A 21,578-nucleotide genomic window follows, 5' to 3' on the forward strand; every position below is an offset into this window, starting at 1 on the left:
TAAAAATATATTAAGAGTAGGTTCCACCACAAAACTGCACAAGGACGTTTGTATCGTTTGTTTGTTGAGTTTGGTTCTGTTTTTGCTTGTTTGGAGTTGATTGCAGTGTTTTGTTGAATGTTTCAAATGAAATATGTTGAATGTTTGAAATATGTATTTGCTGTATTGGGCTCTTCAGGAGCTGTGGCAAAAAATCCGGCTCTCAGCAAAGAGCTGAACTTCCCATCACTACTAAATGCATTAAACATAAATTCCACAAATCATGTGGCATGTGGCTTGCATCTTCTCACTCAAGAGTCCTTCATCTGCACTTAAAAGGTCAAAGGTCAAAGAGATTTTTTATTGTCATTTCAATCACATAGCCTATAGCAGGGGCAGTACATAGTGAGACGAGAGGACGTTATTCCTTTGAGTCAGCATTAGTACAAAGACAGAATTTGGTACTGATTCCAGAGACGGAGACACTACACTGATTTAACCAACAAACAAATGAAAAAAGAAGTATATGGTGATGCCAGATGTTTTTTAAAATGGCAGTTTTTGTTAAGTTTTTGCTAATTTTAAGTAAGACATGTGGAAAATGTTGATTTCCTACATCGTGGGTTACCAGCTTGTTAGCTTGCTAATTTGTTAGCCTCTGTGGCGTCTTGATGCCGACACTTGCTAGAAACTGTGTTCGAAGTTATTATTATGAACGATGCCCCCCCTCAAGTTAATTTATGCTACCTCAGCGGCTCGAGGGCCGCAGCATAAAGTGGAGACACATGACAGAGTTACAAAAATAAGGGCTTATTTCATTAAAGAGAAAAACAAAAAGGCAACAGGTGAGACATGGTGAGCCCCTGCAGCTGAAAAAGTGGTCGTCTCAGGCCTCAACCTCACCCTTTATCCTCTTCTACTCAGGTGTGGCTGGTTAAGGTAATTAAGCCAAAGACACCTGCACAGCCACTGCAAAGCCAGTGGAGGAGGAGGCAGAGAGGCATAACAGCTAATATATTGTAATTTAGTCGTACAAAGTTCTCTTCATATTTTTTAATATATCTGAGGAAAATGTGGATATCCCCAACTGCCTCATGCCTTTGCATCTCTTACAATAAGTTACCTGGCTGCTAGCTGCTAGCTTCTAGACACTAATGCTTGCCCTTGCCTACAGTGGCATTCTCACGACTTATAAATTGAACACCGACCGTTATGAGTAGGTGACATTTTTTTTACGATCAAATTTGAATTACTAAAGTTAATAAATTGTGATTTAGTTGTGAAGTTTATGTTGTAGTTTTAAAGTGTTAGAGAAATATTATTGCGTTACCGACTTGTTAACCTGCTAATGTGTTAGCCAAAAGTTTCTTTGTAGTTTTTTAATATTCCTGAAGAAAAATGTTGATATTCCCAACTGCCTTGTGCCTTTGCATCTCTTACAATAAGTTACCTGGTAGCTAGCTTATTAAACTGTTAGCCTTGGTGGCTTCTAGACGCCAGTGCTAGCCTACAGCGGTGTTCTCACGACTTACAAACTGAGAATCAACCATTTTGGGTATTTTATAATCAAGACCTTCGTTTGAAGGCAGAATATGTAACAAAAGGAAAGGCTGCACACTATTGCTAAACACATCATATCAGAAATGTTGAGTTTACCTGACTGCAAGATGTTAGCATTGCCATTTTTAGAATGTTAACAGGCTAAAGTTAGCATTTAGCATTTAATATAAAAAAAATCACATAATTATCATTAAAGACACTTGATATTTGCAGCCACCGTTTTGTAAAGGGCTTTAACATTTCCTTTAAAGAAGCCAGTGGAAGGGCGTTTCTTCCTTATTTTAAACTTAGCTTCTCAGTTTTGAACAAGCTGCTGGCAGTTAACAGTTTTTAATAAGATGGGAAATAATGAATGCACGCTTTTATATTCGCAGCAGAAGTGTTGCATGTTGGTTTTTACGAAACTAACGGAACTAAACCTGATTTATTGCTTTTAAGGTAAGGGTTCTTAAAATCAATAAATCAAGAAGCAAGAATCAAAGCTTCTTTTTTTTTGTGGTTTTAGCTGCACAGTTTCAAAACAGCGGCAGACAATGAACAAGGGGAGATAATATATGCATGCTTAAATACTTTACATGTTGGATTTAACAAGAAAAACTGAAAGATTGCAGGGAGATAGTAATACATTTTTTGTGGTTCTAATTTTTCTTTATTTTTAGAGCTACATTGTACTGAACACCTCCTCTAGCCTGTTAACATTTATTCCCGTCATCGACTTTCGCGAGCTGCTGACACCTAAACAACTTTGTGACTCCTGTAGTACTGTGAAAAAGCGATTAGCCCAACCATCCATTAATTATCAACTCTGCTTGCAGTGCTACAGTGAAAGACAAAAATAGTAAAACACGTATGTGCGAAAATACAAATAACGAACCCGTTTCAAATTTCATAAATATTTATTACATATCAATGAACAGAATCAACTACTTTCACAGCAGTGGTCTACAGCACTTGTTTAAAATAAATGCTCAAATAATAATAATAATAATATTAATAATATAGTTCAGTTTCATTTGAGGCCACATTTGATACACAAACATTTACAAGTAGTACTTGGCATTAAAAACGATGGCGATACAATATTTTAAGACACTTGGTGTTTTTTTTGTAGATTTTCTTTCATTTTGATATCACAGAGAGGTTCAGCAACAGTCTAAACAGTAAATATAGATTCAAATACAAAAAAAAAAATTAAAAAAAACAACGAAAAAACAAAATGGAAATGCCAAGGGGAGGTAGAAACAAAGACTACTCGACGGAAATACAGGAGAAATAGGAACGACGGAAGCGGGAGAAGCAGCGTTCCCCCAGTCACCCGGCATCATTCAGAGTAATAAACACTAGAGTACCTTTGTAAAAATCCCTCTCTTCCCTTTTTTTCTGAGTTACGTTATAGTGTTGGACGCTGAAGCAGGCAAAGGAGAGCAGTGGGAAGGGGTGAGAGAAGAGGAGGAAGAGGAGGCTCATGCAAAACTGGAAGGCTGCTGTGTGAAACCACCACATAAAAGTGTTCTCATACCCACATTAACATAGTCAGAACCACCACCACCGGTTTGTTACTAAGCATTCTCCTTTGGTTTTGACTGACCCATTCCCCCAGTATCATATTAGTGTTCCCACTGATACACAGGACTGATTTCAAAACGAAGAAAGGGCATACTCTTATCACAAGCGATGACTAGACTTTTTCGAGACGTGTGCCTTTCCTAAGAGCCCAGCGTGCTGCGAGCTTTTTATCCTGCCAGCGAGTTAATTGCAGGTGATTGTTTCCATCTGGCCCGGGCAGCTCCGGTGCTGATTGCGCCACATGGAGTCCTGAGGGAACGAGAGACTATAAAAGACCTGAACTAACACGCTTTGCGGTCTTTTAGTTCATACTTTTTGACATTCCACTCATTTTGCAAGTCATTTTGGTCTTGTCACATGAACAAGAAAAAAATGTTCTGGAGAAAATAACCCTGACTAGAGTTGAACTTATGCTGCATTCAGATCATACTGGATGGATGATAGAAATAGGAAACGTTCCCTTTATAATAACAGGATTAAAATACTGAGCCTGCACAATATAACACCATATGCATTTAAGATGGATTTAATCACACTGATGCGGTTTCCCAGTTGCAGCTACAACTTTGTTTGAAAGAGCAAAAACTCATGACTACGGTATTTCAGGTACGACGTGAATGCAGCATGTAGCAGAAAGCCTGGTTTACAAACTGGGTTGCAGAGTTTGAAGGAAATTGACATGCAAGAGGTGGAAAAGGTTTGATGACAGACACGGTGTCATGGGAAATGCAGGATATTGCAAGATCGTGATTCATATTAGAGACAAAAAAAATTAATATCTCTATCTTTTTAATATCTCTCCCTCCTGAGTCCTCCAACTTTATGAACTGGGTTCCAATTTGCATTATAATAACCAATAGTCGGGGACAAACTGAAACAAGCAGGAGTAAAATCTTGTTTCCTTGACAGATTTTGATTGAAGGACAACCAGTTAAAAAGTTTGGTTTCGACTTCCGATATTTGCAGTCAGGATCTGACCTAAAAACTTGAAAGTTCAGTGACAGGAACCGTGATTGATCAGCAAATTTAGAGGCTTGCCGGCTATAGGGGGCGGAAGATTCAATTGTCCAATCATTTGTAGCACCAGGTGTCCCAGCTGTAAATCATTGGAAATCAGGGTGAAAACCAGCAGGGCTTCTGTTCCTCAAGTTTATAAGCAGCTGGTCCTTGTGAGCACCGAGTCCGCTGTAGAGTTATGTGTTCAATGTAGGCTCCCATTTTCATATGCCTTTCAGGTTTAGTTAATAATTTTCATGGCAGTAATTTAACTTGATTAATTATTATTTTTTTGTTTAGTCTTGGCTGGGTAAAGATGGCCTTTTCCTAAAGATATACAGTTCCTTTGATTCTTATTAACCCTCTACAGCTTCCGTGTACATAAAAAGACAGAAATAAAAGTATTCACACTTTATTTGTGTAGTTAGGTTTTCAACTAAACTTTGTGGTTATGTCTCCCGTTGCACCATCACATCTTAGACCATCAAACATGTCAGTAAAAGAGCACCCCCTCCCCCTACAAACACTTCTTCTGTTGTCTCAGGCTGTGGTATCAAGTTGTGGATTTGTAATTTCCAAAAGTTTGTTTTTTCTAACAGACACAACAGTTGCAAAATTGCAAAGGCAGCTCACGCAGATTCAAGGTTGGCTCTTTCCTAGTGCGTGTGGCTTTGAGAGAGTGCCTCCAGTGAGTGAATTCATCCAAATTAGAGTGAAGGGTCACCATTGTAAATCTAATGTGGACCACCGTCCGGGACGCTATCATCAGACGCCAGAATACGGTGGCCATTAGAGGTGTACTTTAATGGAGGATGCTGGGAAATGGCACTTGTGGGAGACTTTGCCTCCAGCCCTGTCTACCTGTACACTGTGAATCGGGAGAAGAATAAGGACTAAAATGTGCAGAGAGCATAAAACATCATACTTTTACTAAATATGGGAATAAAATTGATTTATATAATATATCTATAAATATGCATCACAGGCCAGACACGTACATGCGCCCGCCGCCGTGTGCACTTTCATGTATAAACAGATGTACACGTACATATGCATATCATACAACATCTGGAAGTGGACTGAAAATAATCACATAATATACAAAAAAACATATTCATTTCTAGCGGCTTCAGTTGTGAATACAGAGATTTGTGTCGTGCCTCGGTGCGCAGATTTACATTCAGTTTGTGGCGTCAAACTGTCATCTCAAAAGCTGTTGGGAGGAGTTCAAGCGCGGCATCTTACCCAACCCCCCGGCCTCTTTGGGTTATTTGCTGCAGGGGTGGGGGAGGAGGGGCAACACAAACACCCAACACACAGTGGCTGAGGGACTGCTCACGAAAAACAAACACGCACACGCACGTCTTCTAACTCCCGCTGCACCCATCTTGTCCGATGAATGGGGAGACTCAAGATACCAGGATATAAACAACAACAGCAACGACAACAAAAAAATAAAGGACAAGATAAAAGAATACAACCAACAAATTAAAAGCAAACCAACCAATAAAATAATGGTGACAGTACAGGAGTGGGTGGGCAGAGAAGTGCACAATGGGATTGTCTTCACTTTAGGTCCAGGACATCTTCTTCGAAGGATGTGGGGAGAGGGAACGCGCTGGCGAGAGGCGGACTCTCCGCTCGCAGCACCGCCTTCTCCGGCTCGGCCTCCGAACCGGACGAACAATGCAGCTGGACGTCCAGATCTGCTTCGATGGACTCTGAGGCTAACCTGTCGTGCAGAGGAAGACACGTCTCAAGCTCAGAGAACAACATGCCGCCGTTAAAAGGCTCCCGTCAAAGCTGTCCCAGTTACCTGTCACTGTTTGTTGACGTCAGTGCTCGTGCTTTGGGCTCCTCCTCAGTATTCTTCTTGCTCATCTTTCTCTGTTTGACCGATCCGCTGTCTGGCTTCCCACTTGGTTCCTCCGTCAAGCCTTTGTTGGTGTGAGGTTAACAGAAAATGGACATGAGTTTGACAACCATGTGAATGTTCACCAGTTTAAGTTGCTTAGCTCAGTATAAACACTATGAACCGGGGAGCTCTTCAGTCCAAAGTTAAGCGCCACAAAAGCTTGTTCAAAAAATGTATCTCATTTAATCTATCAAAGATCAAGACTCCAGCAGCACTTGTAGTAAATTAAACAACTTTATTACACCGACCTGCAGAAGCAGCAGTAGAAAGTCCTAGAAACGACTTCAACTGGCCAAGAAATAGTCTGAACTTCTGTGAACCCACTCTAAAGCCACAACCTCTTTATAAATTAAACAAGATGCTGGAGAAAATGTTGCATTTCTGGCGCGAGGTTCATGGAAGAAGAAGATAAACTGTAGGAAGATCAAGACTCCAGCAGCACTTGTAATAAATAGAACAACTTTATTAGAGTGAAGCGTTTCATGGCCTTCATCAAGGTGACCCTGATGAAGACCGTGAGTCAAAACAGCCACGAGCTGCAAAGAAAAGCATCTCGTTAGCAGGTGAAATACAGTTTTTTTTTGTGCAGCGTCTTGGCTTCAGAGGGGGTTCAGTCATTTCTTGGAGTTTCTGCTGCTTCACAGGCAAGAGACAGGGCTCAAGAGCTTTTAGTTATGACACATGAAGTCGCAAAGACAAACATACTTCTGGTTCAAGTGCTAACATCAGCCAGAAAACACCGCTGCAAGTCAACATTCGGTGTCCAGAAGTCACTGAGGAAAACAGTTTAGCAAGCTAATGACCGGGTAACAACCCAAAAAAAATTAAAAAAGAAACTTCAATATGCCTCAATTACAGATCTCTCACACCATCCACCTCCACTATTTCTGAAACACATCACAACTCGTGACCTCATAGCTTCCATTCATTATGAGATTGTGAATACCACAAGAAAGGTCTGTTTATGTCTGTGAAGGTTCTCAGTCATCCAGGTCATGGTATATCCAAAAAGCGTTTAAAAAAAGGCAACTGGACTTGTAGAGTTTTTTTTTGAGTAGACGTTTCACCACTCATCCAAGTAGCTTCTTCACTTCTAAAGGACTGGTGGGAAGTTGAGGTTTAAACAGGAAACTCTGTGGGTATAACCCATCAGAAACGTGCTTGACTTGTTTCTGTTGACGACCAGACCAAATCTTAGCCAGATGGTTTGAAAAAGGAGTAAAGGAAGTAATCTATGTCAGATTGGGAAAAATCTTCTCTAAACAGAGGAGGGGCACTGAAGTTTAATCTGCCATCAATTCACAATACAGTTTTAACTTCTGTCCCAAAGAAGTTTCACCACCTTGAGACTGGAGCCTCTGACTGATAATGGGTCATTAGACCACCATTCATAGGGCAAGAAGACAGGGACGAACAATCCCCCCTCAACGACAGGTAAGTATCTAGCAGTGATGGGAAGCTCAGTTCTTTTCTGAGAGTCGGCTCTTATGCCACGGCTCCCGAACAGCTCGTTTATAGTCTAATATTTTAGCCCAACACAGCAAATACATATAACATCCAATGTTGCAAATGAACAAAACACTGCAGTCAAATCCACACAAACAAAAACAGTACCAAACTCAGTAAACAAACCGTACAAATTTCCTTGTGCAGGTTTGTGGTGGATCCTACTCTTAACACTCTGATCTGCCATTCCCAATGTCTTTAAATTTTAGCCAGATGCTGCTTCCTTTATGGGTGTCACTCATAAGCGTCTATCCCCCTCTCCCTGATTTCACATAATGGTATGATCCTAATTCCTCACATGTTATTGGCCACATGGCGTGCCCATGGCGTGATGGGTTAAACCCACAGAGTTTCCTGTTTAAACCTCAACTTCCCACCAGTCCCTTAGAACTGAAGAAGCTACTTGGATGAGTGATGAAACGTCTTCTCAAAAAACTATTCAAGTCCAGTTGCATTTTTTAAACACTTTTTGGATAAGGGTCTGTATATTTCAACTTTTCCGAACTCCATTTGAAGGCAGCAGAAGACTTATTTGGAAGCTTTGGGGCTTTAGACAGTACTAGTCCGCCTGTTTGCTTCTACATCTATAGTTCTTGATCTTCTCAGTTAACTCAACATGAACGCCAGTTAGAACATTTTCCCAAAGTAGTATTGTTTAAATTCTGTCACGACATCAATACGGAATAAATGCTTTGGTGAATGTAAAACTCTTTTCCAGTTTACCGAGCAGCTCCTTCCGTGTGCGGCTGGCTATCTCTTTGATCTCCATGCGGGATAAGGAGAGCGAGTGAGTGGCGGAGATGAGGGGAGTCGAGGCCACCATGGCGGGGGCCGGCGTCGTCAGGACCTTGTTGACCAGAGGTGACTTCAGGGGTCTCTCGATGCTGCGGCCCACCAAGTTACACAGGGGGATCTTGAAGATGTGCTTACATGCTGCTTCACCTGGGAGGAAGAGAACCGGTAGGAAAAAAAAAAAGGGATGGACACAGGAGAAAGAAGGTGAGGATGTTAAAGAACGAAAAAAAAAAGGCAGATGATAAGAGAGGTCATGAAATGAGAGACAAAAATAGACATAACAGGGTGGGAATGTGTGGTCGCTAATAAAAAATGTGTCAAACTCCTGGCCTGGAGCACTTTTAGCAACTTTTAGTACAAAATCAATTAAGCCATTGAGCTATCTGCTCATGCACAAGAGGCATGTTTTCAGTCTTTATGTCAAACAAATCTAAATTAAACAGATGCTGGTGTCGGCTTTGCAAAACTATTCTTTTAAAACTCTTTTCGTGGTGTGTTCAAGGACCATCTACTACTGTATCATTCAGCCGATTGAAGCTTTGCTTTGGTGTGCTGCCTTTGTAAACACTGAACTCTCAACACAAACAGCAAACATGCTGCAGGTAGAGAATTTAACCGATTTTAGAAATAGTCCTTGAATGCACCGGTTAGGAAAGTTTTCAAAGCAGGCAGTGGCTGCAACAGAATGAGCAAGTATCAAGTACATTTTTATACATATATCTAAAAACTTATTATATAACTGATATTCCATTTACTAAAATGTGAATAATGACACTCTCTCTCACTCTCACACATGATCTGATACGATATAATCCAACTTCCATTTTTAAAGGAAGCCACTTTAGGTGGATTAATCGTCCTATTTACTGAAACAGCATGCGATCTTAAAGTGAATCACCCTAAACACAGAGAGCTAATGTAATATAACAATTTTATTAACAGGCCATCTATTATTCAGCAGTGACACTAAAAAGCTTAAAGCGGACATTAGAAATTTATTTTCTAGTTTTTCTGCACAGCTGCAGCGCGCCAACCTGCAGCGCCCAATCTTGCCATCAGAGGGCGGCATTGGAGTTCGAGGGGCAGCCGCACACACTGCTGCTGCACTGAGGCAGGCTGGTCGCAACACTGATAAGAAGGAATCAAAGTGGGGACTACGCTGCACAAAAGAGGACAGTGTCCTCTGAAATGCCAGCAGGTGAGAGGGGAGTAAAAGAGCCTTTGAGAAAAATAGGGGGGGTCACTGCTGATGTTTGACAGGTACACCGTGTCAGTGCTGTTAAAAGATCCGCTGTCGTGTACCTGCGCTGTCACACAGCAGAAAGACATAAAAAAAAAAGAAAAAGAAAATGCAGTAAAGCATGCAGTTATTTGGAATATATAATCAAAGAGATCAATATATTCCTCACACGTTTCTGGACCAGGGGAAGTGTCACACTCCATCACACCGGCTAATGAATTACACATAAATGTTAGGGATGTTTTCAGCACTAATTGAAGTCCAATTCTCCAGAGCCGTTTTTGCTGCAGGTGTGTGTCTAAGCCAGTGGAGGTGGATGGCGGCCAGCAGCCACATCAGTAACAGCATCTTGTTCACATTACTGATGCGATTACATCAGATGAAAACCTCCCCAAGGAGCAGATACGGCAGGCGCACAGGCAGTTAGAGGATGGGATTTTTGTCAGCAGCCCTTCAACCCCACCCCCCCCCCCACCCACCCCCCTCCAGGCACACACCATTAGACTGTGGCATCACTGTTTGGACTACCACTTTGAATCGAAGAGAGGGCTGACAAAAGTCTCCATGGCGACAGTGCAATCTGTAAATCATGCTGCGGCAGACGTGTCTTCTCCTTCCCTCTTTCCCTTTTCTCCCTCCTTTTTCTCCCAGCCTCCTACTTGTACACAACCCCTCCCTTTTCCTCTTGCATACCTTCATCGCGTCTCCTCGCCTCTACTCCCCCCCCTCCCCACCCCTTGTAATTTCAAAAACCCTGCGCCCTGACTGACGCTCTCACCTCCGTCTCCTCACTTTTGACTTTGCGCTCCGGCACCTTTTTCTTTTTTTTTTTTCCCCTCGCCTAATGCTTTAATTAGTTAAGACAGAAGGGGGGATGGGGAAGACATAATGTTCACTTAACATTCAACCGACGTTCAAGTCAACATGCCGCCTCGGAGCAGACAGGGTGACACACTCTGGGAGCACGTGCATGTTAGTGGGGCGGCATTATGGGTGTGTTTTTGTGAGCTGAGGGCAAGTTGTGGGAGAATCCTGCAGTACCTTCGGCATCCTTAGACATGTACAGGGAAAGCTTGGTACCATAGGGGATCCGTATAGAATCTGAACCAGGGATGAAGAAGAGGGTTACACAAACTGAACAACACACCGTAACATACATTTAGGCACACACACACGCACACACACACACACACACACACACACAATAGGTCCTCTTTTAGGTCTCCGGGTGATGCAGAATTAAATGCATGAAACAGGGAAAGGAAATGAGAATCCCTTCAAGAGAAATGGTTTCCCAAAGCATCCTAAAAGCATAAACCCCGTCCTCGACTAATTGCAGCAGCAGCAACAGCCAAACCTTCCTCCCTGTTAGGCTTAATGGAATCCGCAAGTACCCGCTCCCCTCAGGAAAACACCACAGCAGCAGGTAGTACACGGCCATCAGAAGTACACGGACGCATTTCAACAGCTAGGAACAGTCTAATGAACAAAGAGGGGCCATCATCCATCAGGCCGTCGGCTGGTGATGAGCGACAAACCTGCGTGTTATCAACGGCATTGACAATAGAGGTCAAGAACGGGGCGAGGCGAGGGGCCGACTGGTCAAACACACAACGAGAGATGGGGGAGAGAGAGTGTGGACGTGGGCTAGAAGGTGGGAAGGGCTCATATTGATCCTCAATCATCCTTGAAAGCATTCTCTGCCTTGAATGATGATGGCAGGCGGTGGGAGGTTTATAGGTAATTAGTCTCATTTGGTAATATGTAGTTTTGAAAGAATTCAAAGGATCGTAAGGATGTTTAATTCATTTAATTACAAAGCCCATTTATCCGCATTTTGGACTGAATTTCCAAATTTGCTGCAATCACAGGTCTCCATTCATTCATTTATTGAATGAAAATCGATCTGCAGATACTTGGAGGTTGCACAGGACACATAAGCCATCATGGTGCACATTTGACTGCTGCCTTGATATTTTGTCTGTCTTCATATTTGTTTCGTTCGGCATTACAGGATGTTCTATGTTTTTGTCTTATTTTATTACCTTTTCCCTCTGGACCAGAGCCCCATTCATTGTTCTTTCATTATAGCGAACAGTACCATTATGTTTTCTATTTGATTCATTACGCCGAACATAGCCTTCAACCACTGTGCTATTTACCCAGTTTTTGTGCAGCATTTTCTAAAGACTACAATGATTTTTATTACTTTTATTATGTCTCCTTCATCAAGCTTCACGGAAACCGTTGTAGCCAAGGCTGTGACCCAGAGACAATGTGCTTTCTGGTTTTGGCCTTTCCATGGACTTCGCTGATATTAAGTGAAATAAACTTTCAACGGACAAAACACGATCCATTATCACCACTGTCACGCTTGTTTGCCCCGTGTTAGATTCTCTGACAACGCGACTCGTCACGTCATTGTTTATCCGCAGTTTAATCCGTGAACACGCCAGCGGGGAAAAGTTTTCAAAACAGATCAGCCTTAAAATGTCAAATGCAACAGAGACAATTAAACAAAGATGGCTAATTCATCACAGTGATGGATGTTCTTTCTCATGTTCTAAGTTTTTTTAGGAGAATGCAAGAATGACTTTCATATTATACCGAAATAAATGGAAGCAAGTGGCTGCTTGAAAGGCTGCAGATTAATTTTAAACCTTGGTCGTAATGGAATTAAAGTACTAACTTTTGAAGGTAACGATCTAAAAGTTGGAAAACTATTGTCAGGGTTCTAAGTTATAGATATACAATGACCAGCCACAACATTAAAACCACCTTCTTCGTATGTGTAGGTCTCCCTTGTGCCTCCAAAACAGTTGTGACTCATCAGAGAATGGACATGAGGGTGTCCTCTGGTGTATGGCAACAGAACATTGTTAGTGGGGGCCTTTGAGGGGAGGGGCCTCTGTGGATCATCCCACAGATACTTGATCAGTTTGGGATCTAGTGAATTTGGAGGCCAGGTCAACACTTTGTACTGTTCTTCATGTTTTTTGAGTTGTTCTTACAGTGTTTTTGTGGGTGGGATGGCTGCTGCCATCAAGGAGTGTCATTGCTATGGGGTGGGGTTGCCTGGTCTGGTCTAGGTGGGTGCAACATGTCTAAGTAACATCCACAAGAATGAATGCCAGGTCCAAAAGTTTCCCAGGAGAACACTGTGACAAGATGGTCAATGTTATTTACTTCTCCGGTCTGTGGTTTTAATGTTGTGGCTGATCGGTGTAAGTTATAAAAGTCAGAGTTGCCCTGTGAGGAGCCAACAATGACGTCATTTTAACATTCGTCATAATAACATTCGTCGAAATAATTCCTCTAAGTTTTGAACGGTAATAAAAGATGAGGTAATACTCATGGGAGACATTAATACAATTAAATATCTTCTGTAGAAAACCGCATACGATTAAGCTGTGGGAAACGAACCCTTACCCTCGAGTAGAAAGCCAGTGAGCCGTTCTGCTGAGACAAGTTTATGTAAATTGAGGTCGAGCTCTGGGCGCAGGGAGCGGAGAAGGCCAAACACGGCCTGGAAAACCTTTTAAGGTCAGGGATGCAGTATCAACACCCTCTGGTGCATTTGCCGTGCAGCTCTTACCATCTCCGAGCGGCGAAGGGAATACTGGCATCTCGTAGCCGGTGGGCGTCTGCGGGGAACTCTGGGAACTGGTGTCCCTTGAGCTGCAGTTGGAGGCTGAACTCACGGGAGCCGACGATACAAAATAGATGTCCGACTGTGGGTGGAAGAACAGGAGCACGCAGAAAGGAAATCACATCAATATAGATAAATAGTGACCACGTGGAGAGGCCAGGAAATATTAAGAGTAGAACAGAGGGTGAAAGATGAAAAGGAAAAAGATGTTAAATGAGGTATTTGTTTGATGCCAGTTGCACGGTGTTCTGTTTTGAATTATCTTTGTGTATAAATTATAAGTGCATTATTGCTCCGTAGCCATGCAGCCCGCTAGCCATATTTCCCACGAGGGTAATAAAGATTGATTGAAATGAGAGAGCTGAGACAGCTAATTCTATAACGGAGAAAACATTCACAGACTTGAGGGACTTCACCATAGTGAAAAACAAATGTGCTGCAGGTTCCAAAAGTGGTTTGGGAACATAAAATAATACATTAAACGTTGATTGGAGGTGCAGTATTGTGAATAGTGTCATACTGACCCGTGAAGCAGTCAGCTGTAGCTCTGGGACCACAGCTGTGTACACGAGGTTGCCGTTGACCACGAGTCTGATCTCAATGGAGTCCGTCGTGAAGGCCAGGATGTAAGGAAACGCACAGACTGCAAAGACAGCACAAGCATGCAATGAACACGGAGCCGCCACTGCACCGACTTCCCAAACTCCCCAACTCCCACAGCGCGAGACATTTAATAGTTTCACCCAGAGTGGCATTTTGAAATGTCATCATTAGTCGATTACGTATGCAGAAGAGTAAGAGTGACAAGAATCGGGTTGAGTTTTCTCTCCAAGGAGCTCCAGATGCTGCTTCGCTCCTCGCCTTGATGTGACAAGTTGAAAATGCATCCCGTGGAAATTGTTGTCATATTTTGGAAATATCCATTTCAATCATTTATTCAACACAAATGTAAATATATGGAATATGCTTACGTGGAAAAGACAAGCTACAGTCTTTGGCTCTGAAAGCTAGCATCACTGCCTTTAGTAATAATAACTTGTGGTTTCTTTATTCATGTATCACCCCTTTAAAATCCCCTGACTACAATGCAAAGGGATTCCTGGGCTTTGACCAGGCCAGTCCATTAGTTTTGAGACATTTCTTGATGGATTTTGCTAGTGTACTTAGGGTCATTATCCTGCTAAATGGTCCACTTCTGCTTCAACTTAAATAGATCTGATCGTCAGTCTCTCTTTTCTTTGATATGATGCAGAATTCACGGTTGAATCAAACACTGGGAGCTGTCCAGTCGGTGCGGCAGCAAAGCATCTAAAAACCTTTTAACTTCCACGAACATGCTTAAAAGTCTTAAAATGTTGACCGATACTGTCGCCAAACAACTCTGTCTTCATCCATCCATCCATCCACTGGCAGTTTTTGAGACACCTCTCATGCATGTCAAATTCCTTTCTGACATATTCATGCACTTTGACACCAGCAGCAGTTGCACAGCTTCGTTTTTTTGGAGATTTCTTTTTGCATTCAACAGTCTTGGGCTATATTTGCTCCATCATAGACATCCACAACCGTTTTTCCAAAGTCTTTAGCTCTTTAGGTCTTGTTTAATAATAATAATAATACACACTTCTATAGCCAGTCCCTCAATGTCCAAGGTTTAAACAAGACAGGTTCCACATGTCACTACCTTAGGAGGTTCTAATCATTGGCACCTAATAAGGAACCATTAATATATATTTTGTTTTACATTTTTAAATCAGGAAAATATGAAAATTGCTATAAATGTCAGTTTTATGCATCATGTATTAAATATAAAACCTTTATTTGTAGGCAGTGATTCAAAAAGTATCAAGTATCAAGTGTCATTTCATCATGACTGTTTAAAATGGTTATTAGATTAGAATATGTTTCAGAATATTTTTATTTTACTTTTTTTTACTCTACATTACTTGCTTTAGCGTATGTGTGAAAGAAGGGAGGGCACATTATAGATGCACTGGCGACCACAGCGGCTGCTTTTTGTTATCAACACGGGCCGGGGTTACAGGTTTAATACCGATTGTGTTTGCTTTTCATCACCTTCTGTGTTCATAATAACATGCGCACACAAAAACACACACACAAATTCACACAGGCCAGACTGATGCTTGGCTTGGCTACACACGGTGTTTCCATGGCGACGGCAAGCTCCGGCCAGGCCAGGCCAGCAGCGGCACGGACAGGGTGGGGCCCGAGCGCTGTTGCTGTGGCAACCTACCGATAGCATTGGGCATCTGGTTCCAGCTGAAGTGGAAGTCGGAGGTGTTGGACTGGATCATCGGCGTGGAGCCGTTGAACGGACAAACTTTCTTGTAGTAGCAAATATCTGTGAGAGACAAACAATTAAAGTTTTTTCCACCTTCTGTTTACTGTTGTATATTGACTGTGTTCTGAGGTTTGAGAGATCAACGAGAATTGACAGTTATTTGTTCTATTATTATCCAGAGATTTGAAATAAAAAAAAAAAGCAGACAAGTGATGAAATAGATGGCTGCATTCTGAAAACCCACCCCTGACTCTTAATATTCTGGAGCAGTCTGCTCTGTGATTTTTATTCCAGTGGCAGACTAAAAAAAAAGCACCGAGGCTCGGCTTTGACAGTAGACACAGACAACCGGAATCACATAACATCTGAAATGTTCATGGTCAAACTCACAGTTGTAGCACAACAGCAGACCTGCCTCCCCGTCTTCATACACGTCGATGGCCGCTACAAAATTTACCTGCGGGCAACGACAAGTCAGTTCAGAGAAATCATGTGAACGAGCTCCAAAGGTCAGACGTTATAGACCACAGCAAATCAAGTCAGGTCAGGCACCCTCGAGGTATACACTGTTTATATTTTGGTTGCTCTCTCAAAGGAGAAGTGAATACGATATTTAATTAGAACAGCTGTTCATCCAGCAGCCTGCTCATTCATTTCCTCTCTCTTCTCCCCAGCTGGTGGCTGTGAATGACAATGTGCTGATTCCCCAAAGCAGCCCGGTAATCAGCAGGTAAACTGAGGCTTTCAGTTCAGCTTCAGTGGACATCACATAAAAACAGAGAAGGGAAGGGAATCTGTGTGTGTGTGTGTGTGTGTGTGTGTGTGTGTGTGTGTGTGTGTGTGTGAGTGTGCGCACGTTTGCCTCACCCTGTTGGCGTCTACGTGGTGTAACCGGTAGGCGTCTCCGGTGCTCTCGTTGATCAGGTCAAACTGGTGTTTGTAGGCCACGCAAATCATATTGTCATTTTCGCCCGTCGGCCCGTCCACCAGGGCCATCACCACCGGAGGGTCACACAGACAGATCTCCTAACGAGTGGATGATACAAATTAATATTAATGCGCTTTGTTATTACGCGCCTATTGAACTTCTTTTACGCGCCGTCTAATTCACAGATACTTGATCAGTTTGGGATCTACTGAATTTGGAGGCCAGGTCAACACGTTGTGCTATTTCCTTCCAGCTGCATCCTGCTGGGGATGGCTGCTGCCATCAAGGAGTGTCATTGCTATGAGGTGGGGGTGCCTGGTCTGGTCTAGGTGGGTGCTGCATGTCTAAGTAACATCCACAGGAATGAATGCCAGGTCCAAAAGTTTCCCAGCAGAACATTGTATTGACACAAGATGGTCAATGTTATTTACTTCACCTGTCACTGGTTTTAATGATGTGGCTGATTGGTGGAGATAGTTTAATAACTGCCTTGTGACTATTTTCTATTTGAAAATAGATATTCAGTTCATGTATTTTAAATGGCTATTGGTGATAAGGATATCTAAGGAAATATATTTGAATATAAAAATATTATTTATCATGTCGGTATCTTCACATTTGGGACAACCGAGGAATCTCTAAACCTTAACTGTCTGCACAGGTGACTCACTGTTCCATCATACTATTATCTGATGTTTCCACTTATGACGAGACTGTCGTACCCGTATGTACTGAAACTCCTCCACCGGAGAGTCTGCTCCCATGGCGCCGGCGCTGAACCCTTCGAAGCGTGGATGCTTCCTGGTAATGAGGAGGAGTTTGTTCCTGATGGCTGCTACTATCCTCAGCTCTGAGCCGTGGTGGGTGTTGATAGAGTACAAATGACAACCTGGGACAAAGAGTTGCAGGGTGTGTGGGGGCCGAGACAGAGAGACAGAGAGTACATTGGACATGTGCTACGCTGTAGGTGCTGTTCCCTGGCACCATCCCACAGATCAATGCGGGCCAGCGCAGACAACTGGCACAACGCCAGCGGCGGGTCAAATGTGTACGTGATGCAAAAGGGATGTTCATTAAGGTCGCACTTCAGGCTAATTAGACTGTTCTAATTAAATCGTAGTAAAACTTTGTGTGTGATATTCTACGCATAAATTAACAAACGAACTGAGGAATTTACTACGATATAAATAAGTTTGTTATGTTATCAAATTGATTTAAAGGGCTTTACTCAATATGTTAGGCCTGAAGTGGTTTTACTAGTTGAGAGAGACACAATTTAAACAAATAGTTTGATTAGATCAGTGTGTATGCTAATTATACAGCGGTTAGCTTAACTTAGCTTAGCTTAGCACAGAGACTAGGGGGGGAACAGCTAGCCTTGTTCCATCTGAACATTTAAAAAAATGGTCCACCAGCCCTCTAAAACTCAATTATTATCATAACTTGTTTGATTCTGACAAAAAAAATATAAAAATAAACAGTTTTACTGCTGTAGTTGTCATGACGACTATAGCTAGGTAAGCTAACCACTTCCTGGATCTATCCTGATATTAGCCTGACAATTTATTGGCTATTATTTCTTTGTCAAGTTCATTCATATATTATCTTGACAACCACTTTTTGAGTTTGAGTTTGCCTATTTATTTGTAGGACATTTAGAAAAAACAGAATATCTTACAAGTCTGAGAATTTAAAGGATTTATGATCATCTAGACTTATTTCAAGGTGGTTTCTATAAAGAGCGCAGAGGTGCAGGGATTTAGGTGACCATAGGGTTAAACTGCACTACTCTAAAACCTGAAATAATAACTTTACATTTAAATCTCCATGTTTCCCACAAACCATCATTTCAAAAGTGAACCTATAGGAACAACCATCCATGTTTAACCAGAGAATATGAAGAATATGAGAATATGCTGATATGAAAGGTGTGTTTTTCAAACTCTTGGTGAAGCTACTGTCCTATGCTGCTTATTAAGAGATCCCTTCCCTAACAAAGATTCCACTGGATCCAGTCCGCCTATTCTGAAGTTTAACTAAAGTTAATGAAGATTCAGCGACCTAATCAAATCAGCTGGGTATCTTCCAATCTTGGCTAGTAAAGAGCAAAAATTTTTTTTGTTGCATAAAATGTACTTGTTGCATCCCCCTGAGTTGCAATCAGATGATAATTGGATTTGTCTAACTTAGGATGTTGAGATCTTATAGTATCTTCAGATCAAGTTTGGAACGTAATTTTGCACCACACCCCCTGCATGAACCACATGTTTTAAGACAGACTCAAAACCCCCAACTTTCAGCTGAATTAAAGCACATGATAATGGCTCACAGTATATTTTGCTCCCAACGCTGCGTATGTCGCCCCGTGCCGTACCTTTAGTTTTCTCCAGTTTATTCTCCCGGCTGTCACACTTGCTCCTGACGAGCTGCCTCTCTTCCAGGCCCCTCTTCATTGTGCTGAGCCTGAACACGTACAGCCGAGCGTCCTTTCCTGGAAGCGAAACAAAAGCAGCCTCTGTTGTGAGCGCGGAGGTTACTCGTAATTTGTCTTTCTTTCTTTTTTAGCATCCTCCCACGACCAGACAATGGCGTGCGGGCGGATTACTAGAAGCCTTCTCGGGGCTCGTGCTTTCTCAGAAGCTTTATCAAGGCCCACACACTCACACACGCACGCACACAGTCGTGACAAATGTTCGCGCCGCCGTCCCATAATCACCATCAAGCCCAAGTCAACCCTGTTTGTCAATATTAGGGTTAGCTAATCATCTGCGGGGTAATTAATTACATGCTCTTGTGGTCGAAGCAAACACGAAACAAAAATGTGTTGCTTTCTTTCAGCACACAGTGACTTCTAGTTTATGCCATTTGTGGGTTCTTTTTATGTTTCATTTTATCTGTCGGCGTATCCATCAGTCCTTTACGGTCCACTTCACTCTTACAGTCAATCTAGTCCTGCAGGATAAACAGACAGACACTAGTGTATACGCACACAAGCCCTACAGGGATTGGTCGTCTATAGGTCAGCTGCCTTAGATCACAGCCAGCGATCAATGTGCTCACTGGACCAGCAGAGGTGGAAAGGGTAAGTATGTACTCAACAACACAGGGAGAGATGACAGAGATGAAATAAGAGAGAGAAATAATGAGAAAGACGACGTGCTGCAAATCCTGCACCGAGGCAATGAGTGGATGACAAAGAAAGACGCGGAGGGAAGCGGTTTGCGATGTGCGGGTGGGAAGGATTCAGCCCACCTTTGTCGGCTCGGGTGATAAGCAGGTCCTGAGGCTCGAGAACGTGCATCTGCTTCACCGCCATGGTTTTGTCGAACACCTGCACCGGGGGCAGAGTCTGCGTCTCTGAAAAGCAAATCATGTCATCAAAAAAATAAAGTCATACAAATATAGAAGTGAGCAAGTATTTTGAATTATTCAAATTATCACTCACCACCGCTGGACAAGGCTGGATCGGGGCCTGAAACGCGGACAACACCATCATCATAATGTTAGTGGCTGGCCTTGACATTCGACTTAGTATTGAATGAGTACGGACGGGTGGGTTCACACATATATTAATTAGGAGGACCTCACCATCCAGCAGCATGACCCCTGCTGCGTCGGTGGCCGCCAGGAGAGACTGACCCCAGGAGTCGGCGCACACGATCTCATAGGGGAATGTACTGCAGAACAACTGGGACTCCCATGGCTGCAGCGTACGCACACACAAATTCCTTGATTAGATAATAAGCTGAAAATTTTGTGTAAGTGTAAAAGCCTCAAATGTCCTCTCACCTCTTTTCTGCACAGGCCCGTGGTAACAAGGCTGGTCGGAGCATCCCCCCTCACGATGGTCTTCAGCTTCAGAGCCTGGAGAAGAAATTCCATCAGGTATGACTCACAACATAAAACGCACATGTGACGAAAAAAACACCTTCAAGCAGTGACCATTATATAATCTTATGAAATAGTTTACACTGAGGCAGCGATGTGTAAGCTGCATTTTACTACTGCGGCTGGCTGAGATGACGCTGGTTCATTTATTTTGTTTGCCAGTCGAGGGGTCAAGTTCCCTCAAAGGGTCACTTGATAAACTGAAGGGGTTGTGAGCTAATTAATGAGATAAGAGAGAACAAAATAAATAAATAAATAATAAAGTCCTGCTGCACAAATATGTATTCATGAGACATCAGAGCGACTGGGTGACGCCATGCCGAAGGGAGAGATAACAGGATTTTTTTCAACCAATGTTTGGCTGGCTGGCTTCCTCAAACACCGATCAGTCATAACATTATGACAACCTTCCTAATATTGTGTAGTTCTCCCTTGTGCCATATGTCTAGTTACTTCACTGTTAGTTCACCTATTGAACAGGTCATGTTAACCGTCATAGCAACAATGCCCAACACACTAAATACTGGATAGTTCTAATGTTTTCTGATTGGAAACCACTGATTCAGATGGTGGTTGCAAGTGGCATTTGATATTTAAACAATATATAAACCTTCAAAATCCTGGACCCTACAGACAGGGCTTGCCGAACTACACACTGTGTATTCCATTATTCATAAATAATAGCTTGCCATTGTTGTCTCCTTGTTTTTTATGCTTATTGAGCTGTGACAGAGTGGACACGCAGACTGACAGCAGAAATAAACGTCAGAATAATAAAGTAAAACTGATAAAATAAGCTATTTGAACAGAATACAGATTGTACTCATGCTCAAGCAGGAACCATCTGATCAGATTCAGGCTGCACAGTCACCATCGCTGTTTATATATCTGCATAAAGAGGCAGTCTGGAGATAATGAAGTGGATACCAACCAACAGTATAATGGCTTAGCAGTACACTGTACATCATCATTGGAAAAAATACCCGTAAAAAAAACATACTCGGACCTATCAGACATCCACGAAATCAATGTGCATTATGTGAACCCTGCAATGAGCGAGCGCGCACAGTGAGTTTAGTCGAGGACAAATGTCCCGTCCCTGCAAAACGGGATAATCGATGACACGACACGTCTGCCTTCCATTGTGTTCATGCTTTACAGCACAGTGTGTCGACGCCTCTGCTTTTGTGTTTATGAGCAGAGAGCGACAGAAACAAGGTAGAAAACACACACACAGCGACACGGAGAACAAGG

At 42.5% G+C, this 21,578-nt stretch overlaps 1 protein-coding gene across 2 annotated transcripts in view; it reads right to left on the reverse strand.

Annotated features, from left to right (window-relative positions):
- Nucleotides 1-1,744: 1,744 nt before the first annotated feature.
- The window catches only part of garnl3 (GTPase activating Rap/RanGAP domain like 3), a 77,555-nt gene continuing 57,721 nt past the window's right edge, over nucleotides 1,745-21,578 (reverse strand). The window contains exons 17-31 of one of the 2 annotated variants that reach the window (XM_084571662.1): nucleotides 20,226-20,300; nucleotides 20,025-20,139; nucleotides 19,882-19,908; nucleotides 19,689-19,793; nucleotides 18,811-18,927; nucleotides 17,159-17,325; nucleotides 16,376-16,534; nucleotides 15,899-15,965; nucleotides 15,461-15,568; nucleotides 13,731-13,849; nucleotides 13,153-13,288; nucleotides 10,599-10,658; nucleotides 8,246-8,464; nucleotides 5,918-6,038; nucleotides 1,745-5,833 (exon numbers count right to left, since the gene is read on the reverse strand). In XM_084571662.1, the coding sequence (XP_084427788.1) occupies nucleotides 5,668-5,833; nucleotides 5,918-6,038; nucleotides 8,246-8,464; nucleotides 10,599-10,658; nucleotides 13,153-13,288; nucleotides 13,731-13,849; nucleotides 15,461-15,568; nucleotides 15,899-15,965; nucleotides 16,376-16,534; nucleotides 17,159-17,325; nucleotides 18,811-18,927; nucleotides 19,689-19,793; nucleotides 19,882-19,908; nucleotides 20,025-20,139; nucleotides 20,226-20,300 (1,761 nt within the window). In that variant the 3' untranslated portion in view covers nucleotides 1,745-5,667. The remainder of the gene's footprint in view (nucleotides 5,834-5,917; nucleotides 6,039-8,245; nucleotides 8,465-10,598; nucleotides 10,659-13,152; nucleotides 13,289-13,730; nucleotides 13,850-15,460; nucleotides 15,569-15,898; nucleotides 15,966-16,375; nucleotides 16,535-17,158; nucleotides 17,326-18,810; nucleotides 18,928-19,688; nucleotides 19,794-19,881; nucleotides 19,909-20,024; nucleotides 20,140-20,225; nucleotides 20,301-21,578) is intronic. The other variant, XM_084571663.1, reaches the window with a different exon arrangement.

This window comes from Chelon labrosus (assembly GCF_963514085.1).
Source record: "Chelon labrosus genome assembly, chromosome: 22".
In the NCBI taxonomy this organism is placed as follows: Eukaryota; Metazoa; Chordata; class Actinopteri; order Mugiliformes; family Mugilidae; genus Chelon; species Chelon labrosus.